The 20,345-nt window shown below is 34.2% G+C and overlaps 1 protein-coding gene across 29 annotated transcripts in view; it reads right to left on the bottom strand.

The window, feature by feature from the left end:
* Positions 1–20,345, bottom strand: part of adgrl3.1 (adhesion G protein-coupled receptor L3.1) — a 338,051-nt gene that overhangs the window by 52,161 nt on the left and 265,545 nt on the right. For all 29 annotated transcript variants that reach the window (XM_088612815.1, XM_088612965.1, XM_088612882.1 and 26 more), the window contains 3 exons: positions 10,342–10,551; positions 5,063–5,283; positions 724–790 (listed from right to left, as the gene is read on the bottom strand). In XM_088612815.1, coding sequence (XP_088468941.1) covers positions 724–790; positions 5,063–5,283; positions 10,342–10,551 — 498 coding nt within the window. The remainder of the gene's footprint in view (positions 1–723; positions 791–5,062; positions 5,284–10,341; positions 10,552–20,345) is intronic.

The following is a 20,345-nucleotide window of genomic DNA, read 5'->3' as shown; positions in this document are numbered from 1 at the left end:
TTTTGCATGTTACTGATATAGATGTGCCTTTTCACAAACACGGAATAACCACAATAATTTCTTTTTTGAGATAATGTTTTTTTTTACCATTTTTGAAATAGCATCTTAAAAGACCATTATTTTAATTTCCCAATTAGTATGAGTAAAAGGCTCAGGTTTATAATGGTATTTTAAGGCCCTAAGGTAATGCCTATTACTAGAACTTCAAGTATGGTACTAAACTTCAACCTCCAAAAAAGGCAAACTGTTAAATGTTTTTTAAGATGGCAATCATAATATTCCTGATTTAAGTTTGAAAAAAATTAATAAATTCTATACACGTACTTTTAGAAAAGAATTAGTTTGTATATCTAATACTCAAAGTGTTTTCTTTATATTTAGTTTTAAATGTAAAACAGAATATTCACACAGTAACGCACAGAAGCCCTCTGTTTAAATCTGTGAAAAAAGACTTGAATCAATCACTTCTGTCAAGGAGATTACTTCTAAAATGAATACTAAGAAGCATTCATGTGTAATGTGACTGAAGATGTTCTTACAACTGTGCATTAAAACTGCAAAAAGCCTACATTTAACAAGGAGCTCATAGTGTCTGGTGATAAATGGGTCAAGAAGGCAGATTTACAATATGAAAGTGAGCAATTCAAGAAACAGATTGGCTATTCAATTGATCATTCAGGCTGTGCTCTGGGAGGTAGAAGGGGTTAATTAGAGGTTGCTTACCATAATTATCAAGGTTGCCGGACCTATGAAGCTCCAGATGAAGTAGGTGTCAAGTCTGAGCCAACATCTGTAATGAAACACAAGGGATAGAAGGTTTTCAAGCACTACAGCACAGGAAATACATCAACACTGAGACCATGACAGAGAGAAATGGACACTTCAAAACATTCCACCGGGAGCTGGGAAATATTACATTGCTTGTTCATTTAAATGCTGAATTATGGGTCCATTTTCTGACAGCACTATTGATGGAGTAAGATAATTACCTCTCGTGGTGGCAATGGGGAGAAAAATAAATGGCACCTAGCCAACTTTCTCAAATATCCTTCAACTGTAATGTGTGTGCTTATATATATACAGTGTGTGTACAAAAAAAGAGGTAAGGGTATTAAATATTTCCCAAGCCATGCTTTTCCTTCCAATTATGTGGCAGGGCAACTTGCCTGTCACTTGTCAGCAGAGAGGACATGGATTCACAAAGTAGAAATGTTCTAGTTACAGTGGGGAATGACTCAAGATTTTAAGAAATGTAAGACTCATAACCTTAGACTGTTGCCTAATTAAGCAGATCTAGCCTTACCTATTTAGAGCTTAAAACACATTGTTACTGCTAATGTTACTAGGGTTGCAAATGCTCTGGAACACCAAACATGAAGTTGATTCATGACCTATAGCTAAATTATTAATCGGTTAATTTCCAGCACATTAAATAGGCCTCCATTTTTGGCCTCTGGAAAATTACACTCCTATTCTTTTGTCATTTAGGGTGACAGTAAGACAAAATGAAAGTGACACAATATTAAATATAATTTAATATAAATTTAGGTAGAATTTGTATGAAATGTGTTAAATTAAAGTAATATGTCATTTTACTTTTGCATACATGTTTTTTCCTGAGAAGATCATCTAGATTTAATTTATAAACGCTAATCATTAGCTGAATTACATTCAACATCTCCAAAATGTCCTTTTTCCCCTCAAAAGGAACATGAACAGATTAATGAAACATATTTCTATTATTTAAACAGCATTTTCTCATTATTCCTATTTGAGAGAAACACTACAAGAGAGATATTTCTCATTTTTGCAGAATTATTTTCTTGCTGACATGGAGCTGAATAGATTAGATGAGTTTTAAGTTTGAAGCTTGTTGGTATTGTTTAAGTTATTGGAGTTCGTAACTTTCATGGATTAAGCCAAATATGCCCTTTTCAGTGTAGCAGTTAAATAAAAAGTATGACTGTCAGCCAGTTTTTCATTCTAAAGAACAGATATATATGCATAATTAAATATTATAATAACTACCAAATGCTTGCAGGTGCCTTTAGTCACAGTGTTTATTTTGCTTTAGTAAGGATGAGAAGCATTCATGAGAAGCACACCTCTAGTCATTCAAAAAGTGGATCTTAAATGATAAGATGGTCATCTTATGCTGCACCGGTTTGGAAATTCTGGACCAGACGGAATAATTCTACCTACTGGCCCACCAACATCACTTGCAGAGGCAACATGATTTTGTCCGTTCTCTGTCCATGGAAGATTATCATTCCAATACTGACCAGGACCAGCTAAGATTATTTTATACAATCTGATAGGATAAGACTACAAGATTAGAATGTCCCTGCTATCATTTGTGCTTTTGGTCTGTTTTATATGCACATTATCCTTTCATGTTACAGTAGCATAGAAGTAGCACCTACACCATTTTCAGAAGAAGAAGAAAATCTAGTCAACAGTTTAGTCTTTGTCCTCTGTGTGATTTGTTTCTTGAAATTTGTTTCTTGTTTCTTCACTGTTTCTTGAAAAGGGGCACGTGTATGCAGTATACCTGATTCTCTTAATAGGAAATAAGTAAGAGGAGTTATTGAAACATACTGTATATATTTACTCTTTTTATTATTTTCCATACTGTAAAATACCAATTTGAATACTTCATGTCTGAAAATTCATTGTGTAGTGACTTTTTTTGTCATACCAATGTAGTAAATTTGCTCAATGGCAGTTTCTGCATTTGTTAGAACTCTAAGGCAACTTTAAATTCCTGTAAATAGTAGATCTCATTCATAATGTGTGTTTCTCTGTATTATTTTGACTCAATTGTCTCAAAATTAAGTCCATCAACAACAAATTCACATTTATAAGGATTACCTTATACAGCTGAGAATTTACTAGAGCAATATGAGTAAAGTACCTTGCTCAAGGGTACATTAGCAGCATCTCACCTGGATATGAACCCATGACCCCCCAAACCAGAGTCCACTTCATGCTGCTTCCTTAATATGCATAAGGAGACAATGAGTCCAACTAGATGACATTGATTTATAATAGCTTGCGCATTAATGCTGGACAACAAAACAAATAGCTTCCAAATTTGCAGGAAAGATACTGTGAAATTATAAAGATAAAGCAAAACTATTTTTAAGGTCACATATATTTGGAGTCATTAATTTAAGGGAAAAATATACATTCTTTTCTCATGAAAATAACAATGCATTTTGAGGAATTGAAAAATTTTGTACCACCCCACCTCAATCATTTCTATTTCTTCTAGCCTGTGGAACATGTAAAGCAAAATGTATTTATCCTCACTGTCTCTGAGGAATCATCAAGACTACTTTGGATGACAGAGACAGTTTATGCAGAAATAGTTCTCTTTTTAAGGTGCTCTCATTGCTATTTTGTACGTTTAATACATGGTATAATTTTGGGTTGTGGTAATTTAGGAAAACAAAAATATTTCTTGCATATGTTGATTTTTTTTTCTAATTATCACTGTATAAATATTTGAGTGGACGTTTTAATACCTTTTGATAAAAGAGACAACAAACTGGTACTCTTATCCAGTAATTGTTTTGATACTAATTTTAGAAACGTTTAATGTGGAATACCTTCCTTTATTAGTACCATTTACATTCTTCACACCTTTCTGTAATTGTTACATCACTGGCACTTGTTTAATTATTCAGATGATGCTGAATTGGGATCCCAGTGGATATCACATCATCTATCAAACAGAACTATAATTTTCACACTTCAAGGCATGCGGGTTAATGTGTTGTTTAGGGGGGTTGACACACATGATAAACATCTTTGAAGCAAAATGCTGATGCTAATTTTCATTATTTCAAGATCCTCTAATGAAGACCCCTCTTATGTTTCAAGTGAAAAATGAATATCTCTTTTTTCCCTGGAGATTATTAATACAGCTGAAATCACTGTATTCACTGGTTCATTGCTACTGCTGAATATTATTTTTGTTATCTTGAAACACATGAGAAAAAAACAAACTGTTTTTATTTTAATGCCTATTCTTAGACTTGAGTAGTAACAGTAAGAAAATTTCACAGTAAAGCAGGAGGATCTGACAATAACAGCACAGAGTAGTAAAATGACTGATAACCGTAGTAATTAGCTTTTTTACAGATCACATTTGTAATTAGGTTTGTTATAGATTGCAGATGTAATTACCTTGTGCTTCAGTAAAATCTTAAACTTAAAAATGTAACACTGAAATGTATCCACGTCTTTGCATGGCATGTATTTTTAAACATTGCAAAGCAAAAATTATAGGCTTACATTAATATCTTTTATGGCAAGATGTTTAAAAGAGTATTTATTCATCTTCTGAATCTTTGGTTTTGTTTTCTGCCATTTTCACTTCCAGCAGAAATATTAGCATTATCCTGTGGTTTGAGTAAAATTATAAGTCTTGGCCTTTTCATGAAAAGACTTTAGATACAGATGATGGAAAGAATGCCGAAACTACCAGAAACAACTGTTGTTTTTATACAGTATATGACAACAGGAGCTCTGTATCTTTGTGAATATTAAAGAGAAATCCTCTGAGGCCTTGAAATTTATTTTTTGTGTGTGATTATTTCCCATTTTTCTTGAAGTAACTGCATGAATACATCAAACATTTCACATTGTGGAGAACCGTTAAAGCAGTTTTTGAACTTCTGAATAGAAAAGTAAAAGATATAATGAAATGGATATAATGAAACTGTAATAAATGTAACAGGGTGAAGCCTTTTCCATATACGGCTCACAAGAACAAAAAATCCAGGCGACCATCACTTTTTTTTAAAGGAGTGAGCCACAATATAATATAATATAGTTGACATTTTTTAGCTTTTCATGTAAGATCTCTTAAATTTAAACTCAGTTTTCTGGCTTGTTTTCACAAAAATGATTTCTTACCTAAAGAACACTATACCTGCATAGGTATAACTGCACAATTAGGATTTTGCGCAATTTATAGCTATAGGTAAAATTACTGAATGCACATAACGGATTATGAAAAAGTACTGTTTACTTAGATACATATGCAGGTACTCACACTCTGTCCGTCCCATAGCTTCTGTAATCTACAGCTGCAGACACAGCCACAATCAGTGCAGGCACTCCATAGCCCACCAGATAGAAGTATTTTCTACGGGAGTGCTCACTCTCAAACACCTCCACCAGCATGATGTAGAGCTGGACGCCCTCGAGGAACATCCATGTGAAAGCCGCCAGAAAGAAGAAGTGCAGCAGAGCCGCGAAGACAGCACAGGCAATCTGGGGTTACAACAACACGGAACAGGTGTGTTAATTTTGTGTTCTGTTTTTTGGAAGGGGTTAGGGAAGTTCTATCAAAATTCATCAGACACACTTTTTACAGCCTCTTCTACTTCCAAAATGCAGAGTAAAAAAACGACTCTGATCCCCTCTTCTAGTCAGATCTTTTTTTTTTAATAATCAGAAAATAGTATTACTCAGAATCCAGAAATAATGAGACGGGGCTTGCCCATGGCAGTATCATGGAGGACCTGTTGCTTTGGTAGAATAAAAGATTAATCAACTCCTTCACTGCTAGACCATCATCAAAAATGTATTTGAATAAGGTATTCTGCATAACTCTATTATGATCTTGCAACAACTTCTAAAACCCCCCGACAATTTTACTGCTGTAACTGTATTTAGAGACAATGATTATTTCATTGAATTTCACTGCTTATTTATGTAGACATGTAGCAATTTTCCTTGTACTAAAATGGCTTTTACTGCACCTGTCATTTTTTCTTTCAATGCTCTCTATGCCTTGTAGAATAATTACATAAAACACTTAAGAATGCAGTTTGTAATTTAGAGTGTCATATCTGAACCTGGGGTATTCTGATATATGTGACAGGCTTTCATGTTGTTTTCACTCTTATGAACAGATACAGTATATGCATATTTTCACAACATTGTATTCAATATTATTAAGAGGGAGGAAGGTCTAAAAACCCCTGATAAAGCTTTCAATCAAACATAAGGCAAATGTATAAAAGACAGAATTGTATGCTTGGTTGAATAATTCCTTGGTTCAGTCATATTATTGTGGGACAATACCATGTGGGCAAAGGCCAATAGAATTACTTGTTAAGTATTTGTCACTTCTTAAATGCAACAATATTTTCAATTAACAACATTTAAAATTGTATCAGAAAGAGATTTATGCCTATAAAAACTACTAAACAAAACTATTAAAAAATAAAAATCTTTTTGAAGATAAATCATATAAGACCCCATATATTTCCACAATATACAAACAGTTTTGGTTTGATTTTGATATAATGATGACTTTAAGATTCTAATATAAAATATTTAAAAAAGCAGAAAAGAGTACATATAAATTTTGCTGTTGCTCATCATACAATAAAGATCAATTTAAATCAGATCAATTAAAGTATTTTAGTCCATCTTGCTGTTCCTCCTGGGAAAAAAATAGTTGGAAAATAATTATTCTAATTGAACTTACAAATTTGAAAGACACATTTCTAAATTTTAATTATTAATTCCCATTTGACAGTGTATACTGTATATATATATATATGTTTTTGTAGAGGTCAAGGAGAACTCTTGGTAGTTTAGTAAATTTGCACATTAGTGTACATGAACATTTGGGATTTTATTACATTAGAAAATACCTCACTGTCTCACAAACATTCTTTGAATTGAAATTACTAGTGTTAAAAAATAGCTATTGGAAACTATAATCTCTAAGATGTACATAATTGCAAATATATTCTTAAATTTGTTTTTTATGAATATCCCAGCAAAAAATCAAGTTCAACATCAAATAATATATATATATATTACGACCAACCAGAAGTACCAGTCTTACCAATATATTTATAAGTATACAAGTCAGGTTAGCTTTCCCTCACTTTCCTAGCCAGCTCCATTTCGTTTGTTATTTTCTTTTCTTTGGCACCACTCTAGTTCCTTACCCTTGTTATCACGCTTCCTAGTCCCTCGCCAAAACCCACCTGCTTCCAAAAGAATTATCCATAATGTTATGACCCCAAGTGTCTAGGGGTAAAGGGGTGTAATAAGGCCTCTTCCTTCAGAAAACCTCCATGTTATATGCTGAATAAGATGTGTTCTGGTTGGCTGAGAGCTAATTGATGATGACATCATACTGAAACAGTGGTATGATGGTGGGCCAATGGGGGAGGGAGAACAATCAAGGGTCAGCAGTGTGGAACATAAAAAAACACACACAGACCACACACTGGGACACACTGGTAACATCTAGTCATACAATCATTGAAGTAATTATACAGTAGACTTCATAATAAATAATGTTAACACAGATGAGATGTATTTTGTTACAAAAGGAATCTTGCTTTTGGATTAAAGAACGGTGTTAAACAGTTTAATTATCAGTTCTGGTAAGGATGTCTCAGAAGAGAATATTCTGAATGGTTCTGACACTGGTGAATGGTATTCACACTCTATCAAGTTCCAATACAGTGCTGAAGTTTTCAATCCAGAAGCAAAACCATAAAAAAAATATTACTCTACAATGCAAAATCATCCTTTTAATTTAAGAGACTGTATCATGAAGCGACTTCGAACATTGAGTAAATTTGCCATATGCTTTTGCCTACAAGTTCGTTGTTGGGATGGTAATGCAATATGCTTTTAAAAAGAAAATTGTTTTTCAAGCTATGTCACCTGGTTTCAAGTTTCAAGATCAACAAAAGACAACAGAAAATCTACAGTATAGAGGACCTGACAAGCATATGATAACATAAATATCATATGTTTTGTGTCCTTTGGATTCTACATTTTTTTATTTCTGATTCAAAGCAAGAACACAAGGAATATAATACATATTTGTATTATAAAATAGAGGTAAAATAGACAATATAAATAAGTTATTTGATCAAACTACGGGGTTAATAATTCCTGCCCATGGGGTTGTGCTCTACAGATTTACATCTAGGCTACCAAATATGCAAACCTCTGTTGTAAATGCAAGATATTTATTTTTGTGGGGTTAAGTCAGTAAAAGTTCTGCTCTAGATATTGTTTAGGTAGCAGCACCACTGGGTGTAAAGAAAACCTCTTACTATAAAAACATTGCAGCTAAAATCTTAGCCTCTTATCAAATCTACACAAGGTGTAAGAAAGTATACATTTATATACATTAACATTTATATACTTAGTTAAAATGTATTTATTGTTTTAACTAGTGTGCATAATGAGCAAAGCTACCTTCAGAGAGTGTGTCTTATATAACAAGACAGTTGTTACAGAAAGTCCACAAGGAATTGTTACAAAGTAAGAATGATAGAATCACAGTTTAAAATTGGTTAATTAATTGGATAAAACATCAGATTTGCTTACAAAACTAGGCTACAGAACATTTAAGCAAAAATTGGGAATGTAGATCTAACAACAATAACCTTGATCTTATGCCTATTTTGTTTCCTTTTGGTGCTTTGATTGATACACCGTGATTTACTTTTTATTTTAAAAAGAATACCATTATGTTTTCATAATTTGCTGGTATTTAGATGGGTAGATGTGATGTGTAATGAACTGTTTAGATCTGCTCTATATAGTCCAAGGTGATTTCCAGTGATAGACTGAGCTCTTCATAATCAAAGGGAAATGTGATACCCATTACAGCATGACAACCAGCACAAGAAATTTGACTGAATTGTAATTGCTTCTTCATTGTTCAAACATACAGTGACCTCTCTAAGAAGCCTATATTTGCCATAAATATGCTTCCATACATACAAAAAAAACATAACTAGTATATGAAAATATAATGTAGGTAAATACTTTGTGAAGAATAACGCTGGGATTAGCTGTTACACAATCTGTCATTTGCTTTACAGTTCTGAGAGTGTCTATCTACGTTCCAGGGGCAATATTCTCTCTGTAATTTAATCAACACATCCATTAAAAGGCATTTGGCTTGATGGTAGAAAAGCATCACCACGTGTCTTAATTATTCAAACAACTTGTAATTAGCTATTTAGATTGTCAATAAATACTATTCCAAAATGAAATATTATCCCTCTGGCAGAATCAACAATCAGCAAATACCCTCTTGTTGAAACAGTCCTGTCTCACCAATTACAATCTGTGTCACTTTACCTTCCCCGAGAATAAATTTGAGCATTACATGTTATGAGGTCAGGGAGAAAGAGAATAAAACAGAAGAACATTTGAACCGGACAGGGTCAATGATTCTCCTGGGAATATCAACCTGAGTATTGGTAGATAATTCTCAAGAACATACTCTAAACCAGTTTTGTATCCTTTTTGTTATTTCTTTAATAGACAGGGCATTCATTTACTGTGGGGCAGTGCAATATACTGTATGGCATGAAATTGGTCGTTACAGTAAGTATCACTTATATCAAGAAAGCAGTGATTACACTGAATAAACAGGAAATTGTCAAGTATTTATTCTACACAGATGCCATAAATATATGAGGACACGAAAAGTTTCATAACAGATGTTTTGAGAACATCTGTATAATCACTGATGGTGACAAGGATGTCTTCTTTCATATTACCTTCACATGAGTATGAGTATGTAAGAGTATGTTGAATAAAAAAATGTGACACAGCAAAGACTACTCTGTCTTTGGATTATGGTTTTTCCACAGCTAATAAGCTTATTTGCCTTTACCTTTGCCTTTTAAATTTACTGATACCCTGATAAATCAGGTATATTATAATATTCAAAAGTTTAGATTCTCACAAGAGCCTGTGATTTAAATATACAGTATGCTGCCAGATCAATGTTGGAAAGGAACAAATTTATTGTTTAGTTAAAATTGCATCTTACAAACCATTTTTCATGTCAATTAATTATGAAAACAATTATGACTAGTTCAGTGCTTTCTGAAATTCAGTTTGCATATTTTAAGCTTTTACTTCTCTGAATATCATACTGCTTTATAATAGGAGAGTCCTGAAACATGTTTTAAAATAAAATTTAAGTCTCAAGTCTTTTTTTTTGCAATTTATTATTACAATTTAAAGAGAAACTCCAAATTTTGTTACACAAGTGTGAACAATTTTAGTATATGGCTGCATCAGATTTTTATCACATTTCCATTCCACTCAATATGAAGGCTGTGCCTTTAAATATGGTGCATGTTAATAATACAATTCTAAAAAAAGATATTTCACCTTAAAATCAATGTCACTGATTTCAGGATTGACCAGGCCAGTGATCATTTTATGTCACTATCCCTAGCAGTCGGTACAATTGTAAGGGTATCAAGTGTAGTACAGTATATCATGGGTTTCAGTTGATGGATTATGTATTAAACTTACCGGCTGATCAGCACGATTTATCCCAATGAGGAAGAGTAACTCTGCAACAAAGAGGCTGATGCAAAGGTTCTTGTGGATGGTGTTGCGGTCACTCTGAAGCCCCCGGAAGAAGCAGAAAGTAAAGATGCAAATCAGCAGGCAGACCAGAGAGAGAAGGATTCCCACCCAGGTGATAACATCCAGGAGCATGTCATGTACAGGATCAGTATTCTGTGAAGCACAAGAAGGAAGCACATCAATAATGGTCATTTGGCCGCTGAATCCACATTGAAATCACCAGTTCAATTAACTCTAAGGTGAGGTACTGTACAGTAAAAGAGAGCACATGAACATGTTCCATTCAAACACTGTCCTCCAAAAGCATAGAGACAGTGCAGTCTAAACCAGGATATTCAATTTGAGTTCCAATAATCAATTCTCATATGAAAAAAAAAACATGACTAACATGACTGATAAGTACAACTGCTAAGTATTTTATTTTTTAATAAGGTCCACCCTCTTTGGTCAATTAAAAATGGTTGAGCAGGTGTTTGTCTTCTGGGAAACTAGGAACTCCTAAAATAGCAAATATCATATCACTCTATCTTGTTATGACTTAAATGTTTGGAGTCTGTAAGTAAAAATAAAAACTAAATAACTTTCTTTTATAGAAAGACAGGGAAGTTGAAAGCTGAAAGAAAATACAAAACTCAATCAGAGCCACAGCACAGAAAAAGAGCATGAACAAAATCAACAATTTGACAGATGTACATAGATGAGTGTTTGGAGTATCATTTTACAGACAGATGAGAGTAAAATCAACTTTTAACAAAGTGATATATGTTGATTAGGGTTTAATTAGAACTGGACTGAGGAAGTGACAGCTGAAATAAAGGAACACAACCATATATGCTTTATTAACTTTAGAAAAAAGGAAACAACAACCTGATTTGTAGTCCAAAAGTACCAAAAATAAACAATCATCTTCAGCCCCTTTAAGATCTAATTTATATTTTCCACAAGGGGGCGCTAGAGCATAGTATAGTATTTCCTTAAACTTGTGCTGATGAGGGTGCAAGAGCTGTCACATGTGTACATTCCCTTAGCGTTGCATCCACCCAATCATCTGCTTCGTTCACTTTTTGTCAATGTTGAGCCACTTTCCTTCAGTTTGCGCCAATCCACATGTTCAAATATGGTGGGCTTCTGCCTCTTTCTCCATTTAAGTCTACAATATGTAACTAAATTAATACTCAAGAGGTTTCCACAAAGGCCTTACATAAAATGCCCAACAGCGTACAGTATATTACTTGCATAACAACTTACATAACATTTTGCATGGACCACACATTCTAACATCAAAAAAGTACAATAACTACTTCATAGAGCTACAGCATGTACCAATGCAAATGGTTTCCAGAAATACACAATGAAATAATTTCTATTAATTTCTATACCCTACATACGCTACAGCAGTATAATTACTGCAGCTTAATACATCAAAAGAACAATTAAGCAAGCTATTGTCTATGAATTACCTCCAACTATGATCGACAATTATTCTTAAATACAATAGTACAAGCATATAAAAATAAAGGGATTGCATTGCTTAATACATATACTGTATGGACACCAACAGAGTGAATGTCTGCCGTTTGTGTATAGTCTACTAATGATGTACTGTACATGTTGGGCATGCAGCTAAAATAGAGTAACTTAGTGAATCAACCAATACGGATGGTCAACTGGAGCACAATATGAGTTTAGACACAACCTAACTATAGTCCATATATTGCTGACCTGAGTCTGAAATGTACAATTATTGAATTGTGACTGGAATTCCCTGTATGAAATTGTGATGTGTATGTTTTGCTAAAAAATCCCATAGTGGAATCTATATATTGGTGCATACAGTTTATTATGCATACAGATATGTTTATTATTTATTCTTAACAAAGAGAAAATAGATACTGTAGTATTAAAATAAACTTAACAAAAATGTTTAGCTTTTTTAATTTACTTCCTAACTATTTATGTGATCTACTTTTCATTGTGCGTGTGTGGTTCTTTTATGTAAAAGCTTAATATTTCATGATACTCAGTAGAAGTTCAATGTTAATGGAAAGGCTCTGTCAGCTTCATTACTGTTATGTTTGGCAGAGGACTCCACTTTGCATGCCTTCTATCCTATGTTCCACATTTTATTTAAATTCTCAAATTGTTACTTTATATCTAGGAAGTAAAAAGGAGAATTCCTGAAAACTTGAAGTTGAATAATAAGTTGTATCCTCTCTAATCCTTTTCTTATTGTCATTGTTTCAGTAATGAATTACATCACTTTTTACCTTTCAAAACATTTTTCAAAACATCACTTTTTAAATGGAATATAATTCATTTTGTATTGCTAGTAGTTTTAATTGCACCTCAATGTTTATTCTCTGCTAATGAATTTATTGGACTTACTGTATATTAAGGTCAAGGCCCGAGGGATTTTCAGTCTTTGGTTTCTGAGAAATTGTATGGTTATGGATCTATGATGGCATGAGGAGGCTTCTTTTTCTGAGATAAAGGCACTATCTCTACTGGCAGGAGCTTTGTCATCTGTCTCCCTTCCAGAATATGCCCTCCTGTCATCTTTTGATACCTTCCACAGGAAGATTTATAAATAGGCAGCACGCCTGTGAAGGCTCTTTGTAATACGTCTTACAGGGTGAACAGTAGTCCTCTAAGAACATTACAATAAAGTGAGCTCATCTTTAGTCATTTAAAAGCCCTAGTACAAATATATCCAAATGTTCTGCATATGAAACTATTTAACTCCATTAATATGTTCCCTGTATGTCTAATGTGTTACATTATACCCGTAATATCTTTCTGAAATAAATTATGCTTCCCCGAGCTTTTTCCTCAGCACTTTTTGCAGCTCCTCTGGCCTTCTTTAATGTGGAATGAATACAAACACAAACACAATATGTAAAAGCAAAGTTAGGCAAACTGAATGAAAACTAAATGAAAAAAGCATAACAGATGGCATGGATTCATTTTGTTCTCACCTCTTAGTTCTGTGACATGAACCACCTCCATTTCTGCTACGCTCCTACTATGAATTTATGAACGCAACTGTTTCAATACTCCTTGTTTTTACTATGCGTTGGAACACACAGTGACATTAGCACCCTTTCAAGAATACTGTATGCATGTTACACGTCTCCTTGGGAGGTATATGTATATCATATGTAAATGTGGTAATTGCTCTACATGTTGTAAGCTGCATTAAGCTTAACATTAATGGTGTTGTTAATGAATACTGGAGGTGAACACAACATGAGGTAAGGGCATTTGCTAATTACTTTACCAACATTAAGTAAATGATGCCCCTTGAGTTCTAAACACTGGTATTTTTTTCCCTGGAACTATGGCGTTGACCATCTACTCACCAAATACAACAGTACCAGTACTCTCCATGGCATTAGATTCAGTCTTGAGTTATTTTTATTAATAATTTCCAATACTGTTTACATTGTTTAAATGTCTTTAAAGTACACCTAGTGAATATATATATTTTTTTACAGACTGATGTATAAAATCTGTGGCATATTATTTGAAACACAGGTTTTATATTTTTGGCCCCTCTTTCCAAAATGGAGTAAGAAATTGGTATATTATCATGGAAAAATGCTACTGAGACTGTTAATGTCCTACTTTAAAAGGAATTATTGAAGAAGGTGTAGTCACCCGTTCGTGACGTGGTGGGCAGGTGGCAACATCTTGCATTTTGTCTGTCCAGAACAACATTATTCAAATGAAAATACAGTAATTAAACAAAATTATTCTTGTTTGACTACAACATAGAGCAATATTGTCAACAGAGTTAAAGCACATCTGCTTGTGAGTGACAAATTAACAGTGATAATTAAAATGGCCTTCCTTTGTGTTTTTATCTACCAAGGCACTGCACACTCGGTCTACTGTACAATGAATTTACAGTCATCAGTGTTATCTTGCAAGTGTGAAAAAGGCTTTCCATCTAGATTGAGAGGCATCTATGATATGGATCACTATACTATATTTGTTGCTTTGTCACAATACATTGCACACATTTGTTGGTTCAATCCATCACCATCTTACTTCTAGCCAGAGCTGTTTTTCCTTTCTTGCAATGGATTTTCTGCAGTGCAGTTACAATGTTCAGGGATAAGCTGATTGCAAAGGCACCACCAACCATGACCCTTGTGAAGTCACTGAAATACTTGCTCCAATGAATTACACTGCTGACTAAAGAGCTTTATGTCTTAGCTTAAGTTCTCCTTTTTTGACCAGTCAATGTGCATTGAAAGCAGCAATACTGTGTCCCAAAGCTCCATTTCTAATTTTGTACAAAATTTACTTTCTGTATCTTAAGGGCACAAGACACCCACAGACATTATTCAGAAGCGTACTTCTCCTCTTTCAAATTTGGCAAAGATTTTTTTTACACTTTTCTTCCTGGACCAATTCCTTCAGTGATTAAATTTAATTTAGTTCACACAGCATTGAATGCAATCCATAGTTACCAATCCCTGTGCATTACTGCCAGAAAGATGATTCCCAGGATAAAAATGAGCAACGTATTCAAATGCGTCCCTTTCCGACCCCAGCTATTCTGAACATGCTGTCTAGTGGAAAATAAATATACAAAAAAGAACTACCCAGGGATCTGTGGCTTGCCGAATGGAGCCCCTCAGTGTTCTGAATTTATTTTAGAATTATCTGAACAGTGATAGGAGCTACAGAGATACAATACAAAAGCTCTTAAGCTTTAAAATTCACAATACATTTGGCAGGCTGTAATCAAATTAAAATGTATATTTTGAAATTAAATTAAATCTATATCTCATTCTATTTCATGCCAGAGGGCACATCTTAAAAAGCAAGGGGGAGGGCAGGTGATAGAAAAAGCAGGAGCAGTGCTAACACCTGACACCGTATAGAACAGCAGTGGGGACTGTCACAAATGGGAGCCAGTGAATCAGGATTTATGGCCATCTCAACGTAAAGAACGGGACAAGGAGAGTGAATAGATGATATTTTCTATCACATTTATCATGTTTAAAGACCCCAGTGTTTTTCATTATCCAACCTAAGGAACTTTATTTCAGCACATCCACTGCTGGAGTAAAGAAGTAGGAAGCAGATAACCAGCAAAAACCAAGCAGTGAAATGAACATAAAAAAACATGAAGGGAAACAATCAGGATAAAATCCAATAGAATGTAGTGTGGAAGATAGAAAAGCAAAATTTTATATTACTGAGCACTTGCATTTTAGTGGCCATGATACCAACTTCACCACCAGCACCCCTTGTAACAACGTGTTAAAAAAACTGTAAAAAAAACATTTTTATAAAGAGGTGTTACTTGATAATGTTCGTATTGGTTAAATACTTGTCAGTCCTGACACCAGTTTAAGCATGAGCAAATTTTAAAAGATAAAAAGTTTTAGAAAAACATCCTCTCAGGGAAATACTGTAATTATTTGGTAGAGGATAAATAGATAGGCTATACCTTAAAAGACAAAAACTTAATAAACAAAATCAGTACACAAAACTAATTTTTACAGACTACTATAAAGTTCTAATGACTTCCAGAGACCAAAACACTGTATCTATGCCTTCACACTGAATTTCCAACATTGACCATCCCTAATACTGTATATTGAGAAGTACTGTATACACACATCTGACAAAGGAAGACTGTTTTTATAAATAATTATCCATTATTAGGTCACATTCTAATTTGGTGCTTAATGAGACACCCATGGTTCCTATACAAAAATACTTCCAAATTCAAGCAATACTAAGAGGCATTAATGAAAATAATAACGATCGTGGCAGATATTAAAAAACCTGATACAAATCATCAAAGCACTCACATAGAAACATACAGCTTCTTTTCCTAAGTTAGGTTAAGTTCCTTCACTCCCCAGTACTTGAGAGGCTGAAGTTCATCAATGAGGAATTCAAGTGGTGAAGGGACAGTATCTGTGGTGCCAGAATCCATCTTACTACAACAGAGGACTAATCTTATATCTTCTAATATTTCTATTTTCTCCTTTGCAATCTACTTTCACACTGTAGGAAAGGTGTTGTATATACTATATGTACTTGTCTGATTAGATGCAGAAAGTTGTTAGTCTCCACCCAGTTGGGAGCTACTTATCTGATAACCTTAAACTATGCCAACAAATGACTTATTGTGGCTCCTGGAAGATAAATTACAGTAGTTGGCAGACTATCACACACATTATCCACTTTCTTCTTACAATCAAGTTAAAATTCAATTCAGGGCAGTTTACACAGTTACATTTCTCCCTTGTGAGGACTACTATGGCTTTCTGTGTTCATATGAACTAATGACATACAGTAAGATCTTGGATCCAGGCTCAGGGTCAGTTTAATCCTGAGCCCATTTTATTTAAAGAAATAAAGTCTCAAACTCATTAATCTAACTCTAAAACAGGATTGTACCTGATCCAATCAGTCCAGAACCAAGTAAATACATTTTATCAAGATAATATAAACAGTATTACCTTCAGTTGTAGAAGGCGCAGAGATATATTATTGTGGTTGCTCTAAACATGAATTCAAATTTAATATTGTTGAGGGGCTGATGAAAAGAGAGTAGTCACTCCATCTTCTCAATTTTAAAAACACTTAAATTTGAATTTGTGATTTGTGAAATGAGACATACATTACCAATAATCCTACTTTACTGGAACTAAAACATTATCTGCATACACAAGGCACTACAAAGCATTGGAACTATCGCCAACATGGCTTGCAGAAGGTTTAACATTTTTACATATCAAGAGGGAGGATATACATGTCAACATCAGTGTTCTCTCAGGAACTGCACACACTGAAGATCCATCATCAGCTCTGTGGGTTTGGTCATATCACCCAGATGTCAGTATCCAGGCTCCCACAGAATGTTCTCTACTCCCAGCTTTGCCAAGGTAATTGCATCAGAAGAAGCCAGGAGAAGTATGTCAAAGATACGGTGAAAGCAAACACGAAGAAATACAAGATTGATATCAATTCCTGGGAGATTATGGAACTTGTGTGAACCAGATGGAGGGAGAATGTCAGGAAAGATGACTGGCACTTTGAGATCAAAAAGTGTCATACTGAGGAACGAAACCAAGAGCCTTGAAGAGAGCTCACCATGTTTGGATTGTACAGTACATGACCCAGATTACATCCACTCAACCTACCGTAACAGAGAGTGTGCAGACACCTAATCACTCCCTTTAGCTGCCTACTGACTTATGGAACACAATCATTCTTGACTGCAAGGGAAAGCTAATGAATAAATGTTCACATCCACCCATATCTCCAATAGTCACATCTTTCCATGCCTTCTGCCAGATTGAAATACAAAGACTATTTTTACTTATTTAAATATAAATTGGTATAAATTATTATCTATTATTTATGTACCCAGTGGTTTTCTAGCTTCTGAATTGATTCCAGATGAAGTTTGTTTCTGACCATGTCTGTCACAGATGCACTCAGGGTGTACCCATTTGCTTAATATTCTGTCATAAAGCACTGTGGGTGTATGTGACTGGTTTGACTGTGCCACCGAGCCCTGGACTGCTCCTGCTCAGTGACAATTCCCATCTTTTTATTCTGAGTTTACCTGTAACCAAAAAACTCTATTGTATGAAGTTGTTGCAGTACTTTTAAGCTGGTCATGGAAGCATTCGTTTCAGAAATTGTCTTGCTCTATTTGAAAATTTCTGTTCTAAAACAATAAGAACCTTTGGTGAATCTGCTTCATATTGCAGTTGACAGATGCTAGACTCTTTGCACCTGCATCTTAAAGCACATATTGCAGAACATCAAAGACTCAATAAAATCCAACAACCTCTAAAAAAAACCAAAAATATTGCTTCTTATTATGCAGTCATATGGGAAGCCTCACAGAGATTAAGTTCATCTGAAAAAAAAGGGATTAGATAAGCTCCCTGAAGTAAAGCTGACTGTGCCCTGTTGGTAAATCAATAAGAATTGCTGGACAAAACAAGTTTCTGTCCATTTTATTGGGAAGTAAGCAAGAACATGTTAGTTGTTAATCCTTCTTGGACACGGGGAATATTGTGTCACAGTCTTTTTTGAAAAAGCCAGTTGACCTTTGAGAGAAGTGTTCATAATCGGCAACCAAAGCTTCTACCAGAAAATCTTCCTGCTTAAAAGCAAAATATTAGGGAATCCTCAATAGGACTAAAAAAAAACAAAATAAGTGTTTTGTAAAAAGGGCTATGCAGCCTAGATATCGTGGGTTTACTGTATATCCTAATCATGTTCATTAGATAATCATGGTTGGGGCCTAAAAAAAACAGATTTTTCTTGGAATTACAGAAAAGTACCTACAGTAAATTGCAAACGTCATCAATTATGCCAAAAGAATATATATTAACATAGGATTATATTGCAATGTTATTTAACATATCTGTAAGCACAACTGATGTGAAAAAATAGTTCTCTTTCCTGTGGCCTCTGGGGATTAGAAATAATAAAGACGTGTCTAGCTTTTCAGATAGTTCTTTACTGTCATTAAGGAAATGTTCAAAATACTGCTTCAGGAGACCACGGAATTGATCTATCCTCTTGGCCTTTTGTTTGAAAATCACTTTTTTAACCAAAAAAAGAACACAGTTTTATTCTTCATATTTTAACTGTATGTTGATGATATTGTTTTTTTACAGATTGTGAGGAGTGTTAAGATTTGCTTCGAACATGATGTTACCAAGAGAATACAGCATGAGAATATATGTTGTTTAACAGAATAAATCTGCAGAGATCCTAGAAAAAGGTAAATGAATTTCTGTGCATTCAGTTTGCCATTAATCCCTAGAAAAGCAGTTAGTAGCAACTATAAACTCCTGTCCAGACCATGACACTTGGGTCTTCCTATCAACCGGTCAGTTGCACATAACAATTAGCGCAATTATGCGCATCTGCATTACACTCACTGAAATCCTTTAAGATGGTCTGGAGAATACCTTAAATCATTGCTAAAGAGGACTTGGCTCCGCTGCTGGACACTAGACCAGACACCAAGCACTATTCTCTTGATAAGTGGGAATGTTAATTACTTTTCTAAATTTAATTCTTGATTCTCACCAAGCATAACAAAATGTGCCCAAACAACTCTCCCACTAATCATGAAAAATAGTGCTTATGCAACAATCAAAGTCAACCAAGTGTACCACAGTTAGTCATGAAGGGATCAATTAACACCAAAACATGTAGATAATCTAAACAATTCCTATACTTTTACTTTTTTAAAAGCTTATACGCACAGAATGATATACAGTATTTCGATCCAGTTCTACGCTACAAGTACATGGTGTTAACAAGCAGAATGAGCTACACATTTTCAGCCATTGCTTCAGTTTCAAAGAGTCCTTTCTGTGTATGTGTTCTGACCAACACATTCAGTCTGTGGTGCAACATTAAAAAGCACATTCTGATTTAAGCTCCTTAAATCAGAAAAGGGGAGTTCAGTCTCATTCATGCCCTGCATTTTCAGCATTGCCTTGGGAATTACAAATATGCAGCATGAATGAAAAGAATAGGATTGTGTTTACTAATCCTTTCCTCTGTTGCTCCTTCTTTTTTTGGGTAAATTTAAATTTCTGTTAAATCAAAGTGTTTGTTTTATAGATTAGATTTGTTTCTAATATTTTTTTTCCTTAAAAATAAAAATGTGGGAGCCACAGGAGTAAGACTATATTAAAATGTTTACTTAAAAAAAACCTGTCCTTGTACTATATTTTCATTGCTAGAGATACCACCAGATATTTTTTATCTTGAACTTCTTTGGTGACCTTAACTGAGGTCAAAGAGTATGCCTTCTAAAGTAATAGTTTTTAGACATTCAATGTGAACAATGTTTTCCCCATAAAGTAGTGTTTGCTTTGAGAAAGATCGTGTACTATTTCACCACATAGTTCTGACAGTTGAATGATATTTACTATTTA

The sequence above is a fragment of the Lepisosteus platostomus genome, chromosome 1 (assembly GCF_059453375.1).
Source record: "Lepisosteus platostomus isolate fLepPlt1 chromosome 1, fLepPlt1.hap1, whole genome shotgun sequence".
Taxonomy (NCBI): Eukaryota; Metazoa; Chordata; class Actinopteri; order Semionotiformes; family Lepisosteidae; genus Lepisosteus; species Lepisosteus platostomus.
This window is presented reverse-complemented; position numbering and strand designations above follow the sequence as displayed.